General features: G+C 46.6%; 1 protein-coding gene across 1 annotated transcript in view; it reads left to right on the top strand.

Moving 5' to 3' along the window:
• The window catches only part of MDGA1 (MAM domain containing glycosylphosphatidylinositol anchor 1), a 144001-nt gene that overhangs the window by 122499 nt on the left and 1265 nt on the right, over window positions 1–20237 (top strand). Inside the window, exons 13-16 of the mRNA XM_053939166.1 lie at window positions 3281–3433; window positions 4624–4758; window positions 18942–19072; window positions 20033–20141. Coding sequence (XP_053795141.1) covers window positions 3281–3433; window positions 4624–4758; window positions 18942–19072; window positions 20033–20141 — 528 coding nt within the window. The remainder of the gene's footprint in view (window positions 1–3280; window positions 3434–4623; window positions 4759–18941; window positions 19073–20032; window positions 20142–20237) is intronic.

The following is a 20237-nucleotide window of genomic DNA, read 5'->3' as shown; positions in this document are numbered from 1 at the left end:
AATTTTCATTTCCAAATGGGAGGGGATCGGGAGGATGCTAGCCACCAGAAGATAGGGTAGCCACCAGAAGGTGCAGCATCTCAAAGCCAAGATTCTGTTCATTTCATGGGTAGTGTCTCTGTTACAAGAGAACAGATTTTTTTTGTGTATGGTAGATGTATGAAGCTCCTACCATCACATTGTGCTGCCTCTGTAGCTTTTGGCCCTGGCATTGCAGAAAACTTCCCTTGTGTGTCCCATCCTTGGCACCCAGCCTAGATGTTGAGGACCCTGCTCTGTCCTACATGTCCTGCCAGAGTCACACATGCTAGGAGAAAAAGCCTCCTGCCCAGGAACCAGAACAAGTCATCACTGAAGATACAAGAATGCAGGAGCCCCAGGAGTCATTTGGGCTTCTCTTCATCTAGGCATGATAAATAACAGTGAGAGGTAAACCCCAAGAGGTTGAGTCTTAAACCAGCATGGTGTGGATGAGGTTCCTAGCACATTCCAAGCCCTTATCGAGAGCCTTGTTTTCTTTTGTGTGCGTGTTCTTTCATGGCTTCATCTTTTAGCACACCTCCTTGCTCTCACTTAAAAGCAGCAATTAAAGATATCTGTGTTTACCGTATCTACATCACTCACAAGGTCCAAGATCCCACTTCAAGTTCATTCTCCAGCTCTGGTTTCTGCCCAGGGACTTTCAAAATACACAGCAGTTTTCACATTGGTTCTTGGACCTTGTCGTGGCTTGACATGGAAGTGAATTTTTTTTCAGGAAGTTGGGTCAAACCAATCAGTGGTCCGGTTTGGATATTGGCACCTCGAGTGACCACTGAAAGTATGGACACGTCTCTGAGAACACAGGGGGTTAAAAGCAAGAACTCCCAGGAAAACTGTCTCTTTGGTTCCGGTCGTCAGAGAGTGCAGTGCAGACTCTCCCCTGCCCAGCCATGGGCTGGGTGGGGGAGGGGAAGCCATGCGGCCTTGTCCAGGTAGGCCGAGGGGCTGAGGGTCTGGAACCGAGCCAGCTCCTGGACGGAAGGGTGGAAAGAAACAGAGATGCCTTTGTTCCCCCCCTCAGAGAGAAAGAGACAGAGAGCCTGACGGCACCTAGAAGTTTGCTGGCAGAGGAGAAGGAGAAAGGGGGGGATGATGCCCAGTGTGGGAGTCGAGAATGCTGGGCAGAGATTTCAGCCGTCCAGAGAGTCTGAACTTTTAACCCTTTCCTGGGAAATGAGGGCTTTGTAAAATATTACTCCTCCTCGATTTGTAGTGGAAGAGAGATAGTCCGGGACCTAAAATGTTAGAAGAAGAAATTTTTAGGTGAGAGGAGATGATGAAGTAGCTTTTGGCTGGACTTTTCTTGCTAGCCATAGACTGAACCAAATTCTCCTGCAATAGAGACTGCATTTTAGGGGGATGCAGTGGTGACCCAAGGAGACCTGCTTCAGCTTCTAACGGCACAGGAATGGCAAGAACAGAGGAAAGCTGAGGAGGGAATGGTCATGCCCTCTGTCTTCAGGAAGAAGATGATCTCTGTTCCTGGACCCTTGGCCCCAGGGGAAAATGGGGGGACTGTAGTCCCAAGATGAGAAGCTGAACTGTTGTCTCTTTTGGCCCATGGCAAAGCATCCTTAAAGGAGCCCTATGGGCAGTCTGTCTATGCACGGTGGTGAGAGCACTGTGACATGGAAAGGAGAGTGTCACACTGGCAGATTTTCTACAGGCGATTGCTGTGTGTGACATGGAAACACAGGAGGTGGCAACTGTGTTTCCTGGGGGGTCTGTGGTGCAAGAGAGACTTCTCTCTCCCTTGACAGACTGAGTATTGATTATCTGAAGGGTGGTAATTTGATCAGGAATCCCAGGTGCTGTTTCATGGTGGTTGTTTTGGAAATTGGGAGGAGGAGGGGTGTTTTAGAGGGTCTTCATCCTGGATTTAGTGTGTGTGTCTTCTGTAGTAGTAGTTTAATAAAGTTTTTTTCCCTTTGTTATTAAGCTTGGGCCTGCTCTGCTCTGTTCCTGTTAACATCTCACAGCATTTATTTAGGAAAGTGTATTTCCATAGGGGCGTTGGCATTGCGCCAGTGTCAAACCATGATAGTCCTATTTTCTCTTTCTTTTTCACCTGCTTTATCCATCCCTCTCCTATTATGTCAGCAGTGTAAAGCAGGTTCTTGACCTTTGCTTTTGTGACTCAAAATTACCTTTTTAACACAAAGGTTACAATCTTCAGCCTGGTCCTGTCCAATTCATTCTAATCTCTTCAAGTCCATAATGGGTTATGTCTATGCACGAGATTTTTCATCTGTCTTACAATATTGCTGTAGGGTGCAACTGTCTTGTGGTAGTAACAAAAGTGAGCCCTATTGCATGTATGGTTGATCCTACATAAAAATCTTTTATCTACATTTTTTATTTTGTTAGGGGAACCAGCATAAGCTGCAAAATCAAATGTGCCTTTTAGCTGGTGTAAATTAGATGTACTCTGGCTAAATGACATGTTTGTCGTGCTGAGCTGACCTCTTCTCCACAGCTGATTTTTTTTCATGTGTGTCATAGTTTAGTTAAATACATAGCCTGGGGGGGGGGGTCATCTGCTGCTACTTTTTCCTCTCTCCTAGGGAAATTATTCTACCATCAAGTTGTTCTGATATAAAAGCCCTTGTAGCCAGTTTGCCTTTGGTAATCTTTTTACCTTCCTCTACATTTGCCCCTTCAGATCTCTCAGAGGATGTCTTTAGCCATAAGAGCTTTTTTCCATTTTGTCAGACCATCACATTTATCAGCCTGGATTAACACTTCTGTAGTAACACTGATCACTGATGTATTATGGGTAGTGATAGGAAAAGGGAGAACATTTTTAAATAAAAGAGGGGACATCTAGATTAGATTTTAAGAGTAAATTCCTTACTCAGAGAATGGTGAGCACTGGAACAGGCTGCCCAGAGATGTTATGGGTGCCCTATCTCTGGAAGTGTTCTAGGTCAGGTTGGATGGGGCCCTGGGCAACCTGATCTAGTGAATGGCATCCCTGCCCATGGCAATGGGTTTGGAACTGATGTTGGGTTTGGAATGGACTTTGAGGCTGCTTCCAACTTAACCCATTCTGTGATTTCTATAATTTCTTTGATGTATTCCTTTTCAGCCTCCTCCTGAGGTCAGGGGCTGCCTATCTGCCTCTGGCTTGACACAGAGCCTCAGTGGTGACACAGCACTGCTGTGAGCACCCAGGCAGCTTGGGGAGGGTGTTTGAAAAGCAGCAGCTGAGCAGCCCCTTCCCTTCCCATCCCCACAGATAACACCTGCCGCTTTGAGGACGAGAAGATCTGTGGCTTCGTGCAGGACAAGATGGACAACTTTGACTGGACCCGGCAGAATGCCCTGACCCAGAACCCCAAGCGCACTGTCAACACAGGCCCCCCCACGGACATCAGCGGTACGCCAGAGGGTAGGCTCAAGTCTGGGTTTCTTTTGGCTTGGCAGGGGAGGGGAGGTGCACACCATCTCTTGTCAGGAATCTTACAGCTCTGGGAGCTGATGGAAGGCTGATCTGCTTTGTACTTCACATGGGGTGCAGGGAGCAGGCAGCTAATTTGCATGTTACTGATTGGAATTAAACACACAATTAAAACACCCACAACTTTGTTGGAGGGAATAGTGTGAGCATTAGTTCTTGTTCTCAGCTAATTGCCTGATGCTTAATGCTCTTGCAGTGTTTGATGCTTGTTTTGAAGAAAAAAAATGGATGAACAAGTAGGAGAATATCTCTAATACCTAGAAATGGCCCTGTAGGTTTTAGCAAGCTGTTTCCTCAAAGAAATTTTCAGGGAGGCAGACAGATCTCCTTAGTACCAAGCACAGAAGCATGAGAGACCAGATAAGAGCTGCCTGTGGGGCAGGAGGAAGCTTCACCTATAGCTGGAGGAGACTGGTGTTATGTAGTGCTCACCCTAGCTGTGTGTAGAGCACATGCTACCAGTTTAAGTGGATACTACATCACTCTTTATGTAATAGGAAAAGTAAATTTCTATGCAAACACATATCTTTGAACTCAGGAAAAAATGGGAAACATCCAATGGACGGCTAAGGAAATGTTTTCTCCCATTATTGTTCAGTACACCACACACTGATTAAGCATTGAAAATGACGTTAACAAATTAAATGGCTAATCTCTTCCTCCCTGGGCTGTTAACAACTGCTTTGGTATTGTTCTCTTTAGACAACAATATTGTTCGTGCTAGATGTACCGAACCCTCTCTTCCTCTGCTTGAGGCAGAGAAATTAGTCTGTAATGGTTTCTCTTTCTGGTGTTCTCCTTGCACAGTGCAGTCAGCTCTGAGATTCTTTGTGCACCCAGACAGATGTGCGTGTGCAGGGGTCCACCTGCTACATGTGGTCACAGCAGGTCTGCAGATGCCTGTCTCTCCCATGCTTCCCTAAATACAGCCGAGGCAGGGGAGGCACTGCTGATACCCTGCAAGTGTCTCTGGCTGGGATCACAGTGGGCGCAGAGCAGTTGGGCAGAGCAAGGCCATGTCTCCCAGAGAAGGGATGGGCTCCCAGCCACACTGGCATCATTTAGAGGAAGGGAGAGCCAGTGCATGCTACCTTTGCCCACCTTTCCCTCTCATTCTGCAGGTTATTACATGTTCATCGAGGCGTCGCGGCCCCGGGTGACAGGAGACAAAGCCCGGCTCATCAGCCCCCTCTACAATATCACTGCCAAGTATTACTGTGTCTCCTTCTACTACCACATGTATGGGAAGCACATTGGTGAGTCCCCTCTGGGGAAGGGTAAACTCAGCCTCATGTGGGCTCTTGGGGAAGATCTCCAGCCTCTTGCCCCAGCAGCTGTGCCTGCGACCGGCAGTTCCAGAGGGTGGGAGTCCTACTTCAGTATTCCAAGCAGTAGAGTGGGCTACTGCACTCAAATACTTGTCCCATAGTCCAGCAGTGTCAGGGTTGCGAGGCTGTCACAGCCTATCCTTGGGGCAGCACCTTACAGTCAGTCTGTCCATTGGACAGGAGAAGAGGGTGAAGGGGCTTTGTGAACCAGAGAGCTCTGCGGTGGCCACAGCTACATTGGGGTGTGCAGGATGTGTGTTCCCCCAGAGCAGGGGCTGCCTGCTCTGCCTGGCTCCCTCCTCTCGTTGCTGTAAGCCTCAAGTGTAGCGAGCACCACAGAAGCGGCTGGCACACTAATGAGTTTCCATATCCAGTCAAGGAACAACTGCTAATTCGTCACCTCTTGATTATAATTTCATTAATTTGAATAATAGATGCACTCTTTGCACAGCACATGGGGTTATTAATCACCTGCTGGACTAGAGCCTGACTGAAAAATCAGGGCCCAGGCAGGAATGTATCTGCCCTTCAATAAGCGGGGTTAATTAACCTCTCTCTGCTCAGTACTGCAGATGTCATTGGGAGGGAACGTGCTCCTGACTCTGGCCACATCTCTATGCACATGTGGCACTGGAAAATCTGGGCAAGGCTGAAACCCTGACACCATGAGTGTCGAGGCTAGGAGCTGGGCTGCAGTTCACTGAGCAGGTCTCCACCTGTGTCTGTGTTTTGAGGGTTCATATTTGCTCTCTGCATTTGGAACTGAGCTAGGTCAGAGGTGTTTTCAGACACCTGGATTCCCCCCTGGAGACAGGCTGCTCCATGTTGTAGTCATGCTAGTGGTGGCAGCTTGCTCAGGCAGAGCACTGTTAGTGTTGGCTCACACCAGATTTTCCTGGAGCTGCTGGTCCTGCTTAGCTGGCAGAGTCCAGCTGCTAATTGCTGTCTGGCAAGCTCATGTTCCCTGCAGCTGGCCCTTACGGTAAGTCAGCTCTGCTGCCTGATTCCTGCTCATCTTCTCCTGGAGGCTAGGAAAGGGGTCTCATTCTTTGATGAAGAGTGGTCCAGATCGGTGGGAGATTGGCACAAAAAAGTGGAGGGAAGAGGCCTCTCTTGCTTTTTTTCTTGTGTCAGATTCCCACGTTCATTTCACAGGTAAAGTAAAAGCTCATCAACATTTTCTTGATTTTGAAAAAGAGCTCGGTTTAACTGTTCTTTTTTGCTGGTCTGTTTGGAGATAGGGTGGATTCGACATGCCAGAGAATCAATTCATTACAAGTTTGTTTTTTTCTTTTAGCATTTTAACTCTTTGCTGATTTGCTCTACCCACAAATTACCCAAAAGTGATGGTGACTCCTGAGACCTAAGAAAGCCTCTAAGTGCCATTTTCTGTTCCTCAACTTCAGACACCTTTATATATTTTGTTTTTCCCCTTCATACCCAATGTTATGGGCCCTGTTTGATCCCTGTTTTTCCTCTTGTTGTACAGAGGCTGATAAATTTCTGTGAGGTGGATAGACTCTTTAATGCCATGTGATTTCCATGGTGGGTGCTGCTGAGCTGAGAGCAAATTTTAAAAACAGACTGATTAGGCAGAGATTGAAAGAAAATGAAATGAGAAAAAAGTTCTTTTTCTCTTGGCCTGTGGAATACATGACTTGATCCAGTAAACCCACCATATATCTGCCTGCAAATTGAAACTCAGTGCCTTGATACCAGGTTTGATGCCTTATTGGCTGAAGTCCTCTCTGAGTTCTTAGGGCAAAACAAGTTTATTCAGCTCTTCTTCTTCAGCCCTGGGTTAGAGGAGTGTGTAGGACTCAGTAGGACTTCTCCTGTGAAATGAGGAGACAGACCCTGCCCTCCCATCCATCTCACATGTGCAACAATGTGAAGGCAAAGATGGGTTTGCTGCAGTCCTGAGCCATGCCTTGCTTCCCAAAGACCCACCTACCCCTGACGCCTGCAGTCACGGCCACAAGCCCTGGCTTACCTAGTGCCAGCGCAGTCCTGCCAAGCCAGGTGCCAGCAAGAGTGTATCAGATTGCTCCTGTCAGCAGAAAATGCCAGCAAGAGGGTGTCTCCCACCCCAAGCCTCTTCTAGCAACTCCAGCTCAATTGTGGAGCAAACTGAAGCTCTGTCACTACAAAAAGTAGCCATATAAAATTCCGACATTTATTTATTTTTTTAATAACTCTTTTATTACCTTTTTTTTTCCCCCACTACAGAACTTGAAAGCTGGTTTATCTCACAATTTGACTATAAAATATCTGCAGCCATCCAGGCAAATCTTCCCTGGGAGAGTTCCCAGACACTACTCGTTTATAATAGATATGACGAACGAGAGAAACAGAATACAAATGCACTGGTGGTAGCCATGATATAAAATATTCAGTGACTAGCAGAGCAGGACGCTGTTGAATATCTCCCAGCTGATGAGAGAGCAGGAAGAAGGGGAGCTCCCTGGAGACAATCCCTGTTCTTCTGAAGTTATTTGGTCATCTGTTTTTCTTCCTCTGACCCCCTCTGTAGCAAGCATTCACATTGCCCTATGATCCTGCCAGCCCCAGCAAAAAAATCAGGAGGCGGGGGGAAGAAAAGAAATCCTGTTTCCACCAGGAATTCAAGAACAAGAGTGTCTTACTGCAGCTGGTGTAGAAATGTCAAATGAGGCTCAGTTGGTTGGAGCCTGGTGCTAATGATGCCATCATCGTGGCATCAATCCCTGTGTGGGTCATTCACTTAGGAGTTGGGCTTGATGATCCTTGTGGATCCCTTCCCACTCAGAATATTCTGCATTTCTGAGGAATTGCTTGCTTTCTTCAGGGGAAGAAACTAGCCATGGCAGCTAGCAACTATTTGCCAAGTTCAAAAAGCCTCTTTGTCAGGTTGGCTGGGAGCAAATCCTCAAGTCCTTGCTTCAGCCATCAGACTCCTATTCCTCCCTTTCTAGGGGCTGCCTGAGAGGGGGATGCTTTAAGAGGACAGTTTCCCTGACAGTCTAGTTCCACCACAGTCCCCTGCCATCTTTCTCTCATGCCTCCTAACTCAGTGGTAGCCAGGTTATGATCTGTGCAGCCTCCTGCTCACTGCTGGATGCTCCTGCAAGCAAGACATGTCTTCATGAAGAGATGTCAGCTCGCAAGATGAAGGTTGCTGAGAGAGACATGGAAATTTCAGCCACTGAATGGAGAGTTAAGGGTGTGATTGTTCCAGTGGTGACACAGACCTTATCTGACCACCTCAGCTAAGTCTGGTCTGTGTATAATCAGGATGGGAAGCTTCCAATAAAATATAAAGTATTCATTGCTTTCTACAGCTTCTTGAGGAGGGAAACGGGGTAAAAAGTACCAGTCCATGGTATGCAGTGACAAGATGCATGGGAATGGTTCGAAATTGCACCCGGGGAGGATCAAATTTCTTTATTGAAAGGGTAGTCAGACACTGGAATTGGCTTCCTAGAAAGGTGATGAAAGTGGTCAGGCAGCTGGTGGTTGTAGGTCCTTTCCAACTTTTCTTTCCCTTCATTTCACTTTTCTTTTTTTTTTTTTTCTCTTTTACTTTATTCTAAGATCCCATAAGGAACAGTGATGGGGACTGATTGAGAAGGATTTTGGTTCTGAGTCACTGGAAACAATGAGACCTGATCAGATCACTTGCCACAGCATCTGAGTTCAAGAAAGCCATGGCTGTTTCACAGAGGGAATTGCGTTGTGGGCAGGCCACTACATAGGCAGTGTCACCACTGAAGCCCTCCTGCTGAGGAGGAATCACAGGTCTGGAAGGCCTGTCAAACTGAATTGCTTCTTTACTTCTTCAACTCAGATCAGACAATCAGTGCAAAGGTGTGTCTAAAAGTCCATGGTGGATGACCACACGTAGGAGCCAGCGAGTGCCATGTGGCTTTGACTTGTTTCTGACAAGTCATGTTAGTCAGAGCTGTCAGGTCACACAGATTGACTGGTTATGTTAATGAAAAAGCAGCTTGAACCACAAAGGCATCATTTTTGTGAGATTCAACATCATAGCTCCCTTATTCCTACCCAAACTTTGTTTATGAACACAGCACCCTGCCACTGCACAGTAGCACAGGGGGCACCCTGGAGATAGCTGTGTTCTTTTGGATACATGAAGTTTGCCTTATATAGAAATGTGTCGTTCATTAAACCCATGCCATTATCTCCACTGCAATTACTCTACACAATAGGGATTACATCACTGGATTGATTGGGGGAGGCTGATTTTCCTGATGAGTATGATTCACTTCCCTCTAGGTTCTTGAAAACAAGTTGCAGTTAGAGTTAAGTGAAGAGTTTGTAATGAAAAAGTGTATTCAGTTTTTTTAATACTCATTCTTTTTCCACTTATTCAGATGTGGTTTTGGCCATCAATAAATACGTATTTGACTAATGATCTGTTAAGAGATCCAGCACCTTCCTGTGGGCTGCGGTATGGACCCTTTGGATAGATTCTGGTCTCTTCTAGTAGTATCTGCATGGGTTTTGTTGTGAGGTTAGTCAAATACCATGATAATGAGCAAGGATTTTAAATACCTAGCAAGAAGACCACGTATTTGTAAAGTGTCATTCAACCTCTGTAAGTTCAATACAGTAGCTCTGAACCAAAGACAGATGAAGTCATTGTTTCTCTAAAGAATTCTGTGAACTTTGGATTAGAGGCATAAATTTAGAGATTATTAAGACCCAATGGTACTGATACATCATCTAATCAAACTTTCTGCATAACCAAGGGCAGAGAATTCCCTTCAGTTACTTTTGCTGGAGCCCAGTAAATTCTATGTGTCTATACCTTCATTAGATATTTACTTATAAAGAGCACCAATGACATGTTTGATATGTAGGATTGGATCATCCCTGAGCCAAAGAGCTTAGCATCTAAAGAAGAAGACATGGAGACGAGGGAAAGGTGTTCAGATGTGGATTGGCTACATGTCATTTTCATTCCACAAATATTGTGTCTTCATGTTGATGCAGGCATTCCGTTTAGTACCTTGAATGTGGGTTCACTGATCCCTGCCTTTCCTTGCCCCTCACTAAAAGGGCATCACTGAATCAAGTTCCCAGTGCAGATAGGCACTGAAATGTTACCTTCTTCAAAAGCCCTCTTCTGTTTTACCAGTTGAACATCTGACTACTTTCCTGCTGGGGGTTTTGTTGGGAAGGCTGTTAGAGCACAGATTGCTGTCACCCATTCATTTGCAGATGCCCTGAATCCCCACAGATTTTCTTTGCCTGATCACCTGATTGGAGACAGTTATTCCTCTGATGGACATTTGCTGTGATCCCCCCTCCCTTCATTCAGCAGAACATCTTTCCATTCAGACTTTAATCATAGCAGCAGCCTTGTGTGAAGTTGAGGAGCTGTAAAGACACACTGCAACCTGATCATCTCCTGAGACATCAGATGTTGCATCAATTATTCAGACTCTGAAATTGATATATACAAAACTTAACAGACACTGAAGAGGAAACAGAGACTCTCAGAGCATATCTGGCTACTTCTTTAGCACTCCCTTGTCACTCTTCTATTCTCTCCATAGACCATTGATCATTTCACTGTTGGTCATTCCAGGTGCACATCTGGACACCCCCTGGGTGTTCTGACAGGGTAAAGGCTATGGGGACAGAGTGCAAACTATGATACACTACTTGTGCATCCATCCCTATCTGTACTTGAACTTCAACCAGACATGATTTTGTAATGTATGGAAATGCATCCCCAAAAATCAAAGAAATGCTCAACAAGTGTCAGTGACCACCATCACTTCTAGGAATGACTTCCTCTCCCAAACAGAGCTCTGCAAGGATGACAGGCACCCCAACACTTGAAGGAGTTTGCAGTTGCAGGTTTGAAGTCTGCTAGTCGCCTTGAAGTTTTGTGGTGCAAAACCACAAGGCATGAAGTGGGAAAAGTCTTTTGCTATAATGCATCCTATAAATGCATCCCAGCTATAATGAGCTCAAAGCTGGGAGCACAGCCCGTTCTAACAAACAGCCTTCCTGCAGCAAATCACTTCCAAGGCCTGAAGCATTCATCCTCTCACATCTCCCTGGGTCAGGCAGAGGATGAGGCCAGAGAACAGCTTTTGAGTGATGTCCTCAGTTCAGCAGGAAGAATATGTGATCTCAGCTGCTCCTTCCTGCTGTCTCACTGGCTTCAGCACTGCAGTAAAACAGCCCATCTGCTCCAAGCCCTGCAGCCGTGCAGCTGCTGTGCTTGGCTCCCGGGACTGAGACACCACGGACAGGGTGATGATGGGGAAATAGGGAAATTGTTAATAGGGATAAAGAAGAGACAGGCAAAATTTTCCTCAGCATAAGTACATCTGCATCTGCAGGGTTTTTGTCAGCAGCCCTTTCACACACATCTTTTGTATTTTGGGGGCTCTGGGAGGCTCCCTCCTCTCTTGTTGAGGTCTTTGCAAAGCCTGCAGAAGGGAGACAGGCAGAGTCCCCTGTCTGGTTGTTGTGCTCTTTTAAACCTGGCAATGTCTATGAAGCAGACTTTGTTTCAGCTCACCGGAGAGTGCTGAGCACAGTGCGTGCTCTCAGCCTGAGAGCTGAGCACATGAATTCCGTAAAGGACCCAGCTGTCTCTGGTGCCAAAGATCAAAGGGCCTGTTATCAAAACTGGGAGGAGAGAGAGCATTGCCTGAAGGTATCTGGGCATATCATGAAACAGAGGGTGAACAAGGAGCAAACAGACCTCACAAATGAGCTATGGTTCACTCTGCTTCTTGAGCCTGCAAAATTGGTGGGAAAAGTTGCCTATATGTGAACTCCTTCTTGCTAGGTTTATCTGTCTTAGTAGACAGACAAGACAAGTGATTGCTAAGGAAGGCAGGAGCCTCTCTTGAAATGGAAAATGTAAACACCCTCCTTCCGATTTTATTATAATTTTGAAACTAAGGGGCTCTCAGGCAAAGATATGGGACTTGGAATAACAGTTCTTTCTTAGGAAAAATAATAAAGGAAAAAAACAAATAAAAATGCAGTAATACAAAAGAATACTGACAGAGTCAGAATACAACCTGACACCCTATTGGTCAGGGTGTTGGCAGCAGTCCATTAAATGGTGTCTGCAGTCCTCCTGCAGTGACAGATGTGGTTCTGTTGAAGCAGTGATCCTGTAGAAGGGTGTAGTTTTCCTCTGAAAGTCCACTGGTGGTGTAGATGGGCCTGGTCTTCCTTGGGGAATGCAGTAAAAAAGGCTGCTCCTCTGGGGATCCAGTGGAAAAAGGCTGCTCTGGTCTTCCAAATCTCAGATTATATCCAGGTAGGAATGCTTGGTTCCTGCCCCTGCGTGGAGCGTCTCACAGTGGGATGATGTAATTTTATCAGTCATACAGTGAGACTCAATGGCCCATTAACAGAAGATCTCTCCCCAGAGGGAGGATGGGTCTGGAAGAGATAAAGAAAACTGCCCCACCTTGTTTTAACAGCTAGCTCAATTAACAGAAGATAACTGCCCCACCTCCAACAGATGGCAATAGAACACACATCCCCAGCCACATATTGCATTTGCAACCTAAGACATTATCATACCCTTATTTTAATGGTTGGACTTGATATTAAAGGTCTTTTCCAATGTAAACAATTCTGTGATTTTCCCCCAGGCTGGCCTCTCCTGTCTAAAGTAGTGTCCAGCATTTCTGGGGACCAGCAGCTGGGAAAGAGGGAAGGAACTGCCCCATCAGCATCCTCCCATCCTGCTTGCCAGCAGCTGCACAGAGAAATTAAGGAGAGCATCCATTTTCCTATCCAGCACCTGGGGCTCCCCCTGCCCTGCCTGGAGCTGAGTCACCAGCAGCACTGGGCTCCTACACAGTCATGGCTCCAATAAGTGACCAGCTCTGAACCTGAGTACCTGAGTACCCTCCATTGTGTCTTCCCTCTATTTTGTTCTAGCTGCATATAAGATGGGCCTTTGTTCTTCTGAGATAGCATACATTTAACATTATGGAGAATGGAGATCTTTTTTCTCTCTCTTTTGAATTTCTTAAACAACATCCTGTTGTCCACACATAGAAAGCCTATTACTGGTTACAAACAGCCTCTTGGGGAATTTTCCATGAAAAGGGGTGCCAGGATTTTGTTCTATAAACACAGTATCAAAGATGGAAGTCTAGTATCATTCATCTTCCTATGCTAACAGTTTCTCTAATTAGACTGGTGGATCAAATGAGCAAAGGAGCTCAAGCATAGCTCCATTGTGAGTCTGCTCCTGCCATATCACCATCTGCTCTCTATGTACACTGACAGGTGGGGATATGCTGGAGAGAAGGAGCTATAGCTGTAGCTTGCCTGCCTTCCTCCCATTATTCCTCGTCATGAGACAGCCATGACAATACCACTGCACTTACCCCACTGTCTGCAGGGCCTCGGTCCCCCCAGCCCAGTGTGTCTCTCCAGGAGCCCAGCCATATGTCTGCTTTGCCTTTTTAGAGTGTTGTTGCTTCTCTGCTGGTACATTCCCTCCATCCCGAAGTTCCTGTACATGCCAGACTGCTCAGATAGGTAGTGATGGATCATAGATCAATCTGTGCAATTGGCTTTGCCATGTCAGGGAATATAGCTTCAAGCTCAGCCTCATTTGATGATGGTTTAGGAGGTCAGAGGTGGAAATGTGTTTGTTTCTTTGGGTTTTTGAAACCCACAGTTAAGTCCAAAGAAAATTCCCTGTAGCCATATATAAGTAATTTTCACAGGTTTGCTGTAGGGGAAACATTGCCAATCAAAACTTATTTTATTGCTGTTTATATCCCCAGAAAGTCCTAGACACAGCAGGAAACAGGAGGCTTTGATTCCCCTGATTCCTTTCTCCGTAGCCTCCCTACTGAACCGGAGCATGGAGTGTCCCACAGCAATCAGCTGGCAGCACAGGCTGAACATTCTCTATGCCCCAATGCAGATGCCTTGTGAGTAGAGGTGGGATCATGGTGCATTCCAAACTCTGACCAGGATGAGCTCTCTGAACCCTTCTGCTCTGAAGTTAGTGAAGCAGTGGCTGCAGAAACAGGTCTGTGTAGTGACCCTATGACTGGACAGAGGGGACCCTGCACACCAAGCTGAGAACAGTGAAAGACATGTAGAAATAAAAGTTCCCTGTAGTCAGAAGTGGAAAGCAGCCCAGAGGCTTTAATTGTCTTATTCCTCATATGTTACTGTGTGAAGCATCCTGAGAGACTGTGAATGAGTAAATAAATCCTACCATGGCACGAAGACAACCTACATTCCTAGAAATTATGAGTCAGTACCACTTGGTATTATTTCTGCATCTCTATCTCTGCTACAATTGTTTTTCCACCCTCTGCTCTCTAGCTCTCAGAGCAATAACTTTCCCCCCAGCTCTGTAACCAGCCTGATGCTGACTGCTATTCATTAACATCCATTTAAATGAGAGAGGGAAAGATTGTATTTGTTGTGGAGATTATAAATAGTAATAGATTGTTTCTGGAGACTGTCATTGGCTCCTGGTATTTGCCTGCACAAAGCTTTGGGCTTTTAGTTTCTGATCAGTGGCATTAACATTAAACACCCAAAGAAGTGCTCAGAGCCCCTGTTAGAAATGTAAGAGCTCTTTTCTCCCTGGATTGGTTTTAGCCCTCATTTTGGGTCTACAGGTGACTCTGCTAAGCTGTGCAAGGTCTAAGTCCTCTCCACACCATGAATCTCTTTCTAGCTACTGGATATTTCTTGCAATCAGTCAGCTTCTTACCTCAATCTATCTTGCCTGCACCAGAAATAACATGGGAATTTCCATGGGGGCTTTCAGCCCTGAATTCCCAGTTGGGTGTCAAATCTAAACTGGAGCTGCAGCCGGGAATTCTCATCAATAGCTGATCTCCTGAGATTGCCCCAAACTGGAGCAAGGATTTTACAGGAGTGCAGCAGGCAGTTGCAGTGAGACCAGGCTGCATGCCAGCTCCTGGCTGTGGTTCCAGCAGCCTTCCCTACCCATCCCACGGAGCTCTGCTGCACTTGGCATGGCACCCCATCTTTCAGTGTGTAGTGCCATCCTCCCTTGGCTTCCTGACTGCTCCAGCTGCCTGCCTTCCATCTGAGCCATGTAAACTGAGCTGTTCCTTAGCCTTTTCACCACCCCATCACCCTGCATTAACTCCTCAAGAGATCTCTTGAGGAAACCTCTATCTTCTCTGCCATCCCACACTGACTGTGCTGATGGCCCTGCCCATACAGGCCCTGAATCACTCCCGCTGCTGCCTGCGCCAGCTCTTCTGGAGCTACACTGAAATTCAGTGTGACAGTGAAGTCCCTGTCCTGTGGAAACTGAGTAAAGACTTTTTTTTTTTGTTGTGAGAAGGTAACATTTAAAGGCATCCCTTGGGTTATTCTATCTGGCAGCACAGCTGGTCTTTTGTGTGAGTGCCAGTCTTTTGAAATGCCAGCTCTGGTCTTCAAGGCAGCCAGCAGAAGGTACAGCTGGTTCTGCCTGTAATTAATTCCTCATCACTCATCACTTACCTTTATTCTCTCTTTTGACTGGGAAGAAGGAATAATACAGATTACAAGACAAATGCAAAGATTGCCTTGTATGGGAAGAGGTAACAACAGGATTCTTGGTGTCCTGGGATTTCCCTTTTGTTCATCTTTCTCTGGTCGGCTGGAGAGATATAGCAGCAGATAGATGGTCTAACTTTTTGTGTGCCTCACCAGCAGGTGCGCTTAGAAAGTGCCAGGCAGGGGAGATGGGGAAGGGGCAACAAGGAGAGAAATAGACAACAAAACTGTCCAGCTGCCTTTGGACTCTGATAGAGGAAACCAGGCATGATTGCAGTGTGAAACCAGGCAAAAAGGGTGACTGCAGCAACTGGCACTGGAGACCATCCCAGATGGGTCTTTCTCATCTCCACTGATGAGGAGTTGGAGAGCAGGTCACACTTCAATTCTTCTTCAGTTTGTAGCCACTGGAAAGGAAGATGACTTGGAGATTCCCATAGTCCAAGTCTGCAATGTTTTATGGCTCTGCCTAGAGTGCAGATCTGGAGGTTCATTTACAGGTACCTCCATCACAGGCTATGTGCCCTTAACTTTACTGGCAACTGGTGGCAGACTGACAGGTGATTGAAGGGAGTAAAGTAGACGAGCTGCACAAACTTTTAGCATCTACAACACTGTGGACTCAGTTCAGATGGGATAGAGGTTTTATCACTGTTTCAAGTCCAGGAGCCTCTTCCATGCCTTCCAGAAGCATATTCCCAGTGACAGTATTACTGGAAAATTGAGGTATTGTAGTTCCTTTCCAGTCTCAGGGAACTTCTGTAACTTAGCAGGGATTGCAGGTAGGGCTGTGAGAGCTGGCTGCCCTTCACAATTCTGACTGATTTCTAAGATAGCCATGGGATTGCTGCTCCTCTGTTTTGACCTTCAGTTTTCTAGACAGTAGTGAAACACTGCATGTTGTGAGTAGATAAGGGAGATTCCTTTCCAATTGTAAACCATTTGAAGAATGCCTGTTCATATTCAGTATTGTTGTATTAGGGAATTCAGGGGCCAAAAGGTTGTTTTTCCTGATGCTGCAAGGACATGGAGCTGTCAGCCAGGATGTGCTCAGGCTTGGTTTGGGTCTAGGCCAGGCATTCAGAGACAGTGCTTTGGAGGCACTAATTTGCATTCCAGATGCTTCTCTGGGTTTCCTTCTATCTCGCCTTTGCTTTTTTCCTAGGGCATCAAAGTTCGTTTGCTGTGTGATTTGTCCCAGTGCTGACTACTCAGCCAGGCTATTGTGCAGCAAATCCTAGCTACAAGTCCCCAAATGAGGATAGAATAGATAATGGTTGTTTTTAATCCTTGCTTGCTAGCAGCTTCATATTAATTCTTCATTTGCTCTCAATCCCTCACCTCATCGGCCCTGGTGTCTGTAATTAGCTGCTCTGAACACACTCCTGTTGACATTGATCTATGGGGTTATGTAGTTCCTGCGTGAGCTGTCAGTTTGGACAAGGGGCTCCATGAGGACTAGGTATCCTTAGAGAGAGTTTCCTTCATAGGAAGCTGCTGAGGGCAGGGAAGATGCCAAGAAATCAGCAGTTCAAAGCTGGTTTTGCCAGAGACCCCTATAGTGACTTCTCTTATCTGTGGCACTGTGTTTGCAGGAGGGAGGTCTCACTGGCTTGGATCCCCCGAGGTTGTGCAGTGCCAGCTGGTCTCAAGAGAGAGAGAAACAAGATATTTTTCTCCTTGTCCTGGGTTGTGGTGTGCATCCCAAACTGAGTACCACCAGGGAATGGGATGGGATATGCTATCTATGTCCTGTCAGGCCTTCATCTAGTCTTCTCAGCTTGCCTTACAGCTAATGCTTCTGAATATTTCCAGACAACAATGTGTTTTCTATCCTCATTTCACTAAATTATATGCATATTTCATTTTTTTAACCTTTTCTTGTAAGTCATTCACTAAGAATCTAAATATTTCATCATCTTTATCATGATCTGAACTCCCTGTGATGTATCTCTCAGTTTCTGACAGCCAGGTGCTTGATGGGAGTATTTCCAGGTCCCTGTCGTTCACGCAGTGCCCTTAAGGTGGATGTGCCAAGAGTGAAGGATTTGGGGGGAATCATGTAGGAGGGAGGTTATACAGGAAAGTCTGTTTCCCTGCCTCTTCCCCTGACCTAATTCTGCTGCTTTTCCAAAGGGCATACCCATGTGGAATGCAGCATCCCAAGTGCAGAGAGACTACAGATGGATAAGTAAGGGTTACTATTTCCTCCATACTCTCTGGTGTAATATATCTGTGTATGGAAACCAGAAACCCTGATGAGCAACAGCATGACTAGAGTTGTGATTGATTGATTTCTTGAGGAAAAAAAAGTGTTTCAGGTCACCCCTGACTGAATGTTTAATTTTTTTTTTTCACGGAAGCAAAAATGGAAAATAAGTAATCTGAGGGCATGCTAACAAAATGCTGCAGTAAGACAAACTGAGATGATTTTGTGAGGGGGTGTAGGGTAGGAAGCTGTGACACTGTTTTCAAAGTGAGAACTGGAAATGCTTTGAGATTTGTTGGCTTTGATTTTGGTTTAATGATAGACAAAACCTTTTGGGAATTGCTTTTTTTTGAAAGAACTTGAAGTTGGCATTGATTCATAGGATCTTTATGAACCTCTGAAAACGTTGGGCTGGGATGGTACCAGGTGGTGTGGAACAGGCAACACTGTCTGGTGCCTCAAAGAACAGCTGCTCACTCCAAGGCTGCTCCCAGGGCAAGTGGTGAATGAGGACACTGATTGTACTTCCACAGGTGATGGCCAGGGAAAGAGCAGGGAGAGCCCTGTTAGCTGTATTGCATATTTCAGGTGTCAGTAGTGAATGTGGGGGGGCGGGGCGGGGTGGTGTCAAATACGTGTTCTGGGCTCCCCATTTCAAGTGGAATGTGGAGAAATCAGTGGGGCCCAGCAGAAGGGCATCAGTATGGTCAAGGGCCAGGAGCAGATGTCCTTAGGAAGAGAAGTTAAGGGAGCTGGAATTGTTCAGTCTGGCAAAGAGGAGGTTGCTATCAGACGTTGACCCCCTACTGTTTCAAAGGCAAATTCAAAGATAATGGAACCAAAATTTTTTCATAGTATTAAATTATATGATAAAGAGCAGTGTCCACAACTGGTAGTGCTGGTGGTTCATACTGGACAGTAGGAAAACTTCGTTTTCTCAGGACTTGGCTAAGCAAAACCATGCTGCCCTCATGTAGAGCAGGAGACAGCTTCAAGCAGGAGGTTGGATGAGATGCCTCTGGAGGTCCCTGGCAGCTAGCATTCCTGCCAACCCCTTCTCATGCCACCCCTTCTCAAGCTACACACTGCTTCTTCCTCATCCTGCCCCTCTTTGTCTGGGTCTGTGCTTCCCTAGGAAAGGCCAGGTGGACGAAACATTGCCAGTGGCACTTAGCCATGAACACGGGAGAAAGCTGGCTCCCTTCAGAGATGACCGCTGGGGCTCTGCAGGCTGTCCCTGGGCCAGCTGGGGCTTACAGCCATGATTCAAGGCTGAGCCCAGAGCTGTGCCAGGAGCCAGTTCAGCAGGCAGGCTTGGCTGCCTGTCCCAGCATGCCAGAGGCCTGTTTCTCTCTTACAGGCTCCTTGAACCTGCTAGTTCGCGTGCGGAACAAGCGAGCCATCGACACGCAGGTCTGGTCCCTCAGTGGGAATCGGGGCAACATGTGGCAGCAAGCACATGTGCCCATCAACCCGCCTGGGCCCTTCCAGGTAAGCCAAGCCCACAGTCAAGGAGCCACCTGCCCTGTCTGTGTGCCATGGATGTAGATTTCCTGGCAGACGTCTTCCTCTGTAGCACAGGGGCCAGTGGGGCACAAGGGAGGGCACAGGGAGCTCTCAACCCCCAGGGTCACTGGGGCAAGGCAAAGGCTTAGTGAATGCACAGAAGTCAAATCCACTTCTCCCTGAGGTTTTTATGTGCAAGCATCAGTTTGGTACTATACATTTTCTGATTATTGCTGGTCTGGAAACTGCCTGTCAGAGAGCTCCTTTTGGATATGTCTGTGTGACAGGCAGGTGCCTCAGTGCTGAGCAACTGGGGGATGCTGCCCCGTTGGTGTAAAGTGACTGAGTGCTAGAGGTTTCTTCTAGCATGTGCTGCAGAGCCCACCTCCACTGTGCCCCTTGCTTAGGGCTCTAAGGAGCACTTGTGAATATGAACTGGGCACTCTGCATGTGCTCATCGAGTTGTTTATGTGTACCCAGGCAGTGGGCTGCTTTTATGGCTGAGGTTTTTACCCGACAGGCTACTTTGCTGTTGTAGGGTTGTTTGTGAGAGCTGCCCTGTACAGGCTGGTTAAGTTGTGGCACTGTGGCAAAATGCCCAGTGTGCTTTTGGATGCTTCAAAATAGTAAATAAGAATGTAGTTACTCTTGCAAGTTCTGTTCAGTATTGGTTGGCTTGTTAGAGCAGGACACGTAATAAAGCAGAGCTCTAATGCTCATTTATTACTGCACAGATACTCAGTACAAAGAGGTTGGTCCCATTAACAGTGGGATCTGGCTTTCCAGAGGCTATGAATATTGGAGAAATGGGAAGGAAATCATTCTTTTAGGAGCCTGATAAGATCTGCTCTGTGTCCTGCTGACTTCTGCAAAGCCCTGCAGAGCAGGAAGGGCCCTCCATACCTGCAGCCTCACACTGGACTCTCTCCCATGCTCTGCTTGTAGATAATTTTTGAAGGTGTCCGCGGCACAAGCTACGAGGGGGACATTGCCATCGATGACGTCACTCTAAAAAAGGGAGACTGCCCAAGGAAGCCAATTGGACCGAATAAGGGTGAGACTGTGTCTGCCTCAGAGGCAAACAAGTTGGTAGGAGTGCATGGACAAATGTGCATGCTAGGGCTGCGCAGCTGATTTCAGAGCATGCTGA

This window comes from Vidua chalybeata, chromosome 3 (assembly GCF_026979565.1).
Source record: "Vidua chalybeata isolate OUT-0048 chromosome 3, bVidCha1 merged haplotype, whole genome shotgun sequence".
In the NCBI taxonomy this organism is placed as follows: Eukaryota; Metazoa; Chordata; class Aves; order Passeriformes; family Viduidae; genus Vidua; species Vidua chalybeata.
This window is presented reverse-complemented; position numbering and strand designations above follow the sequence as displayed.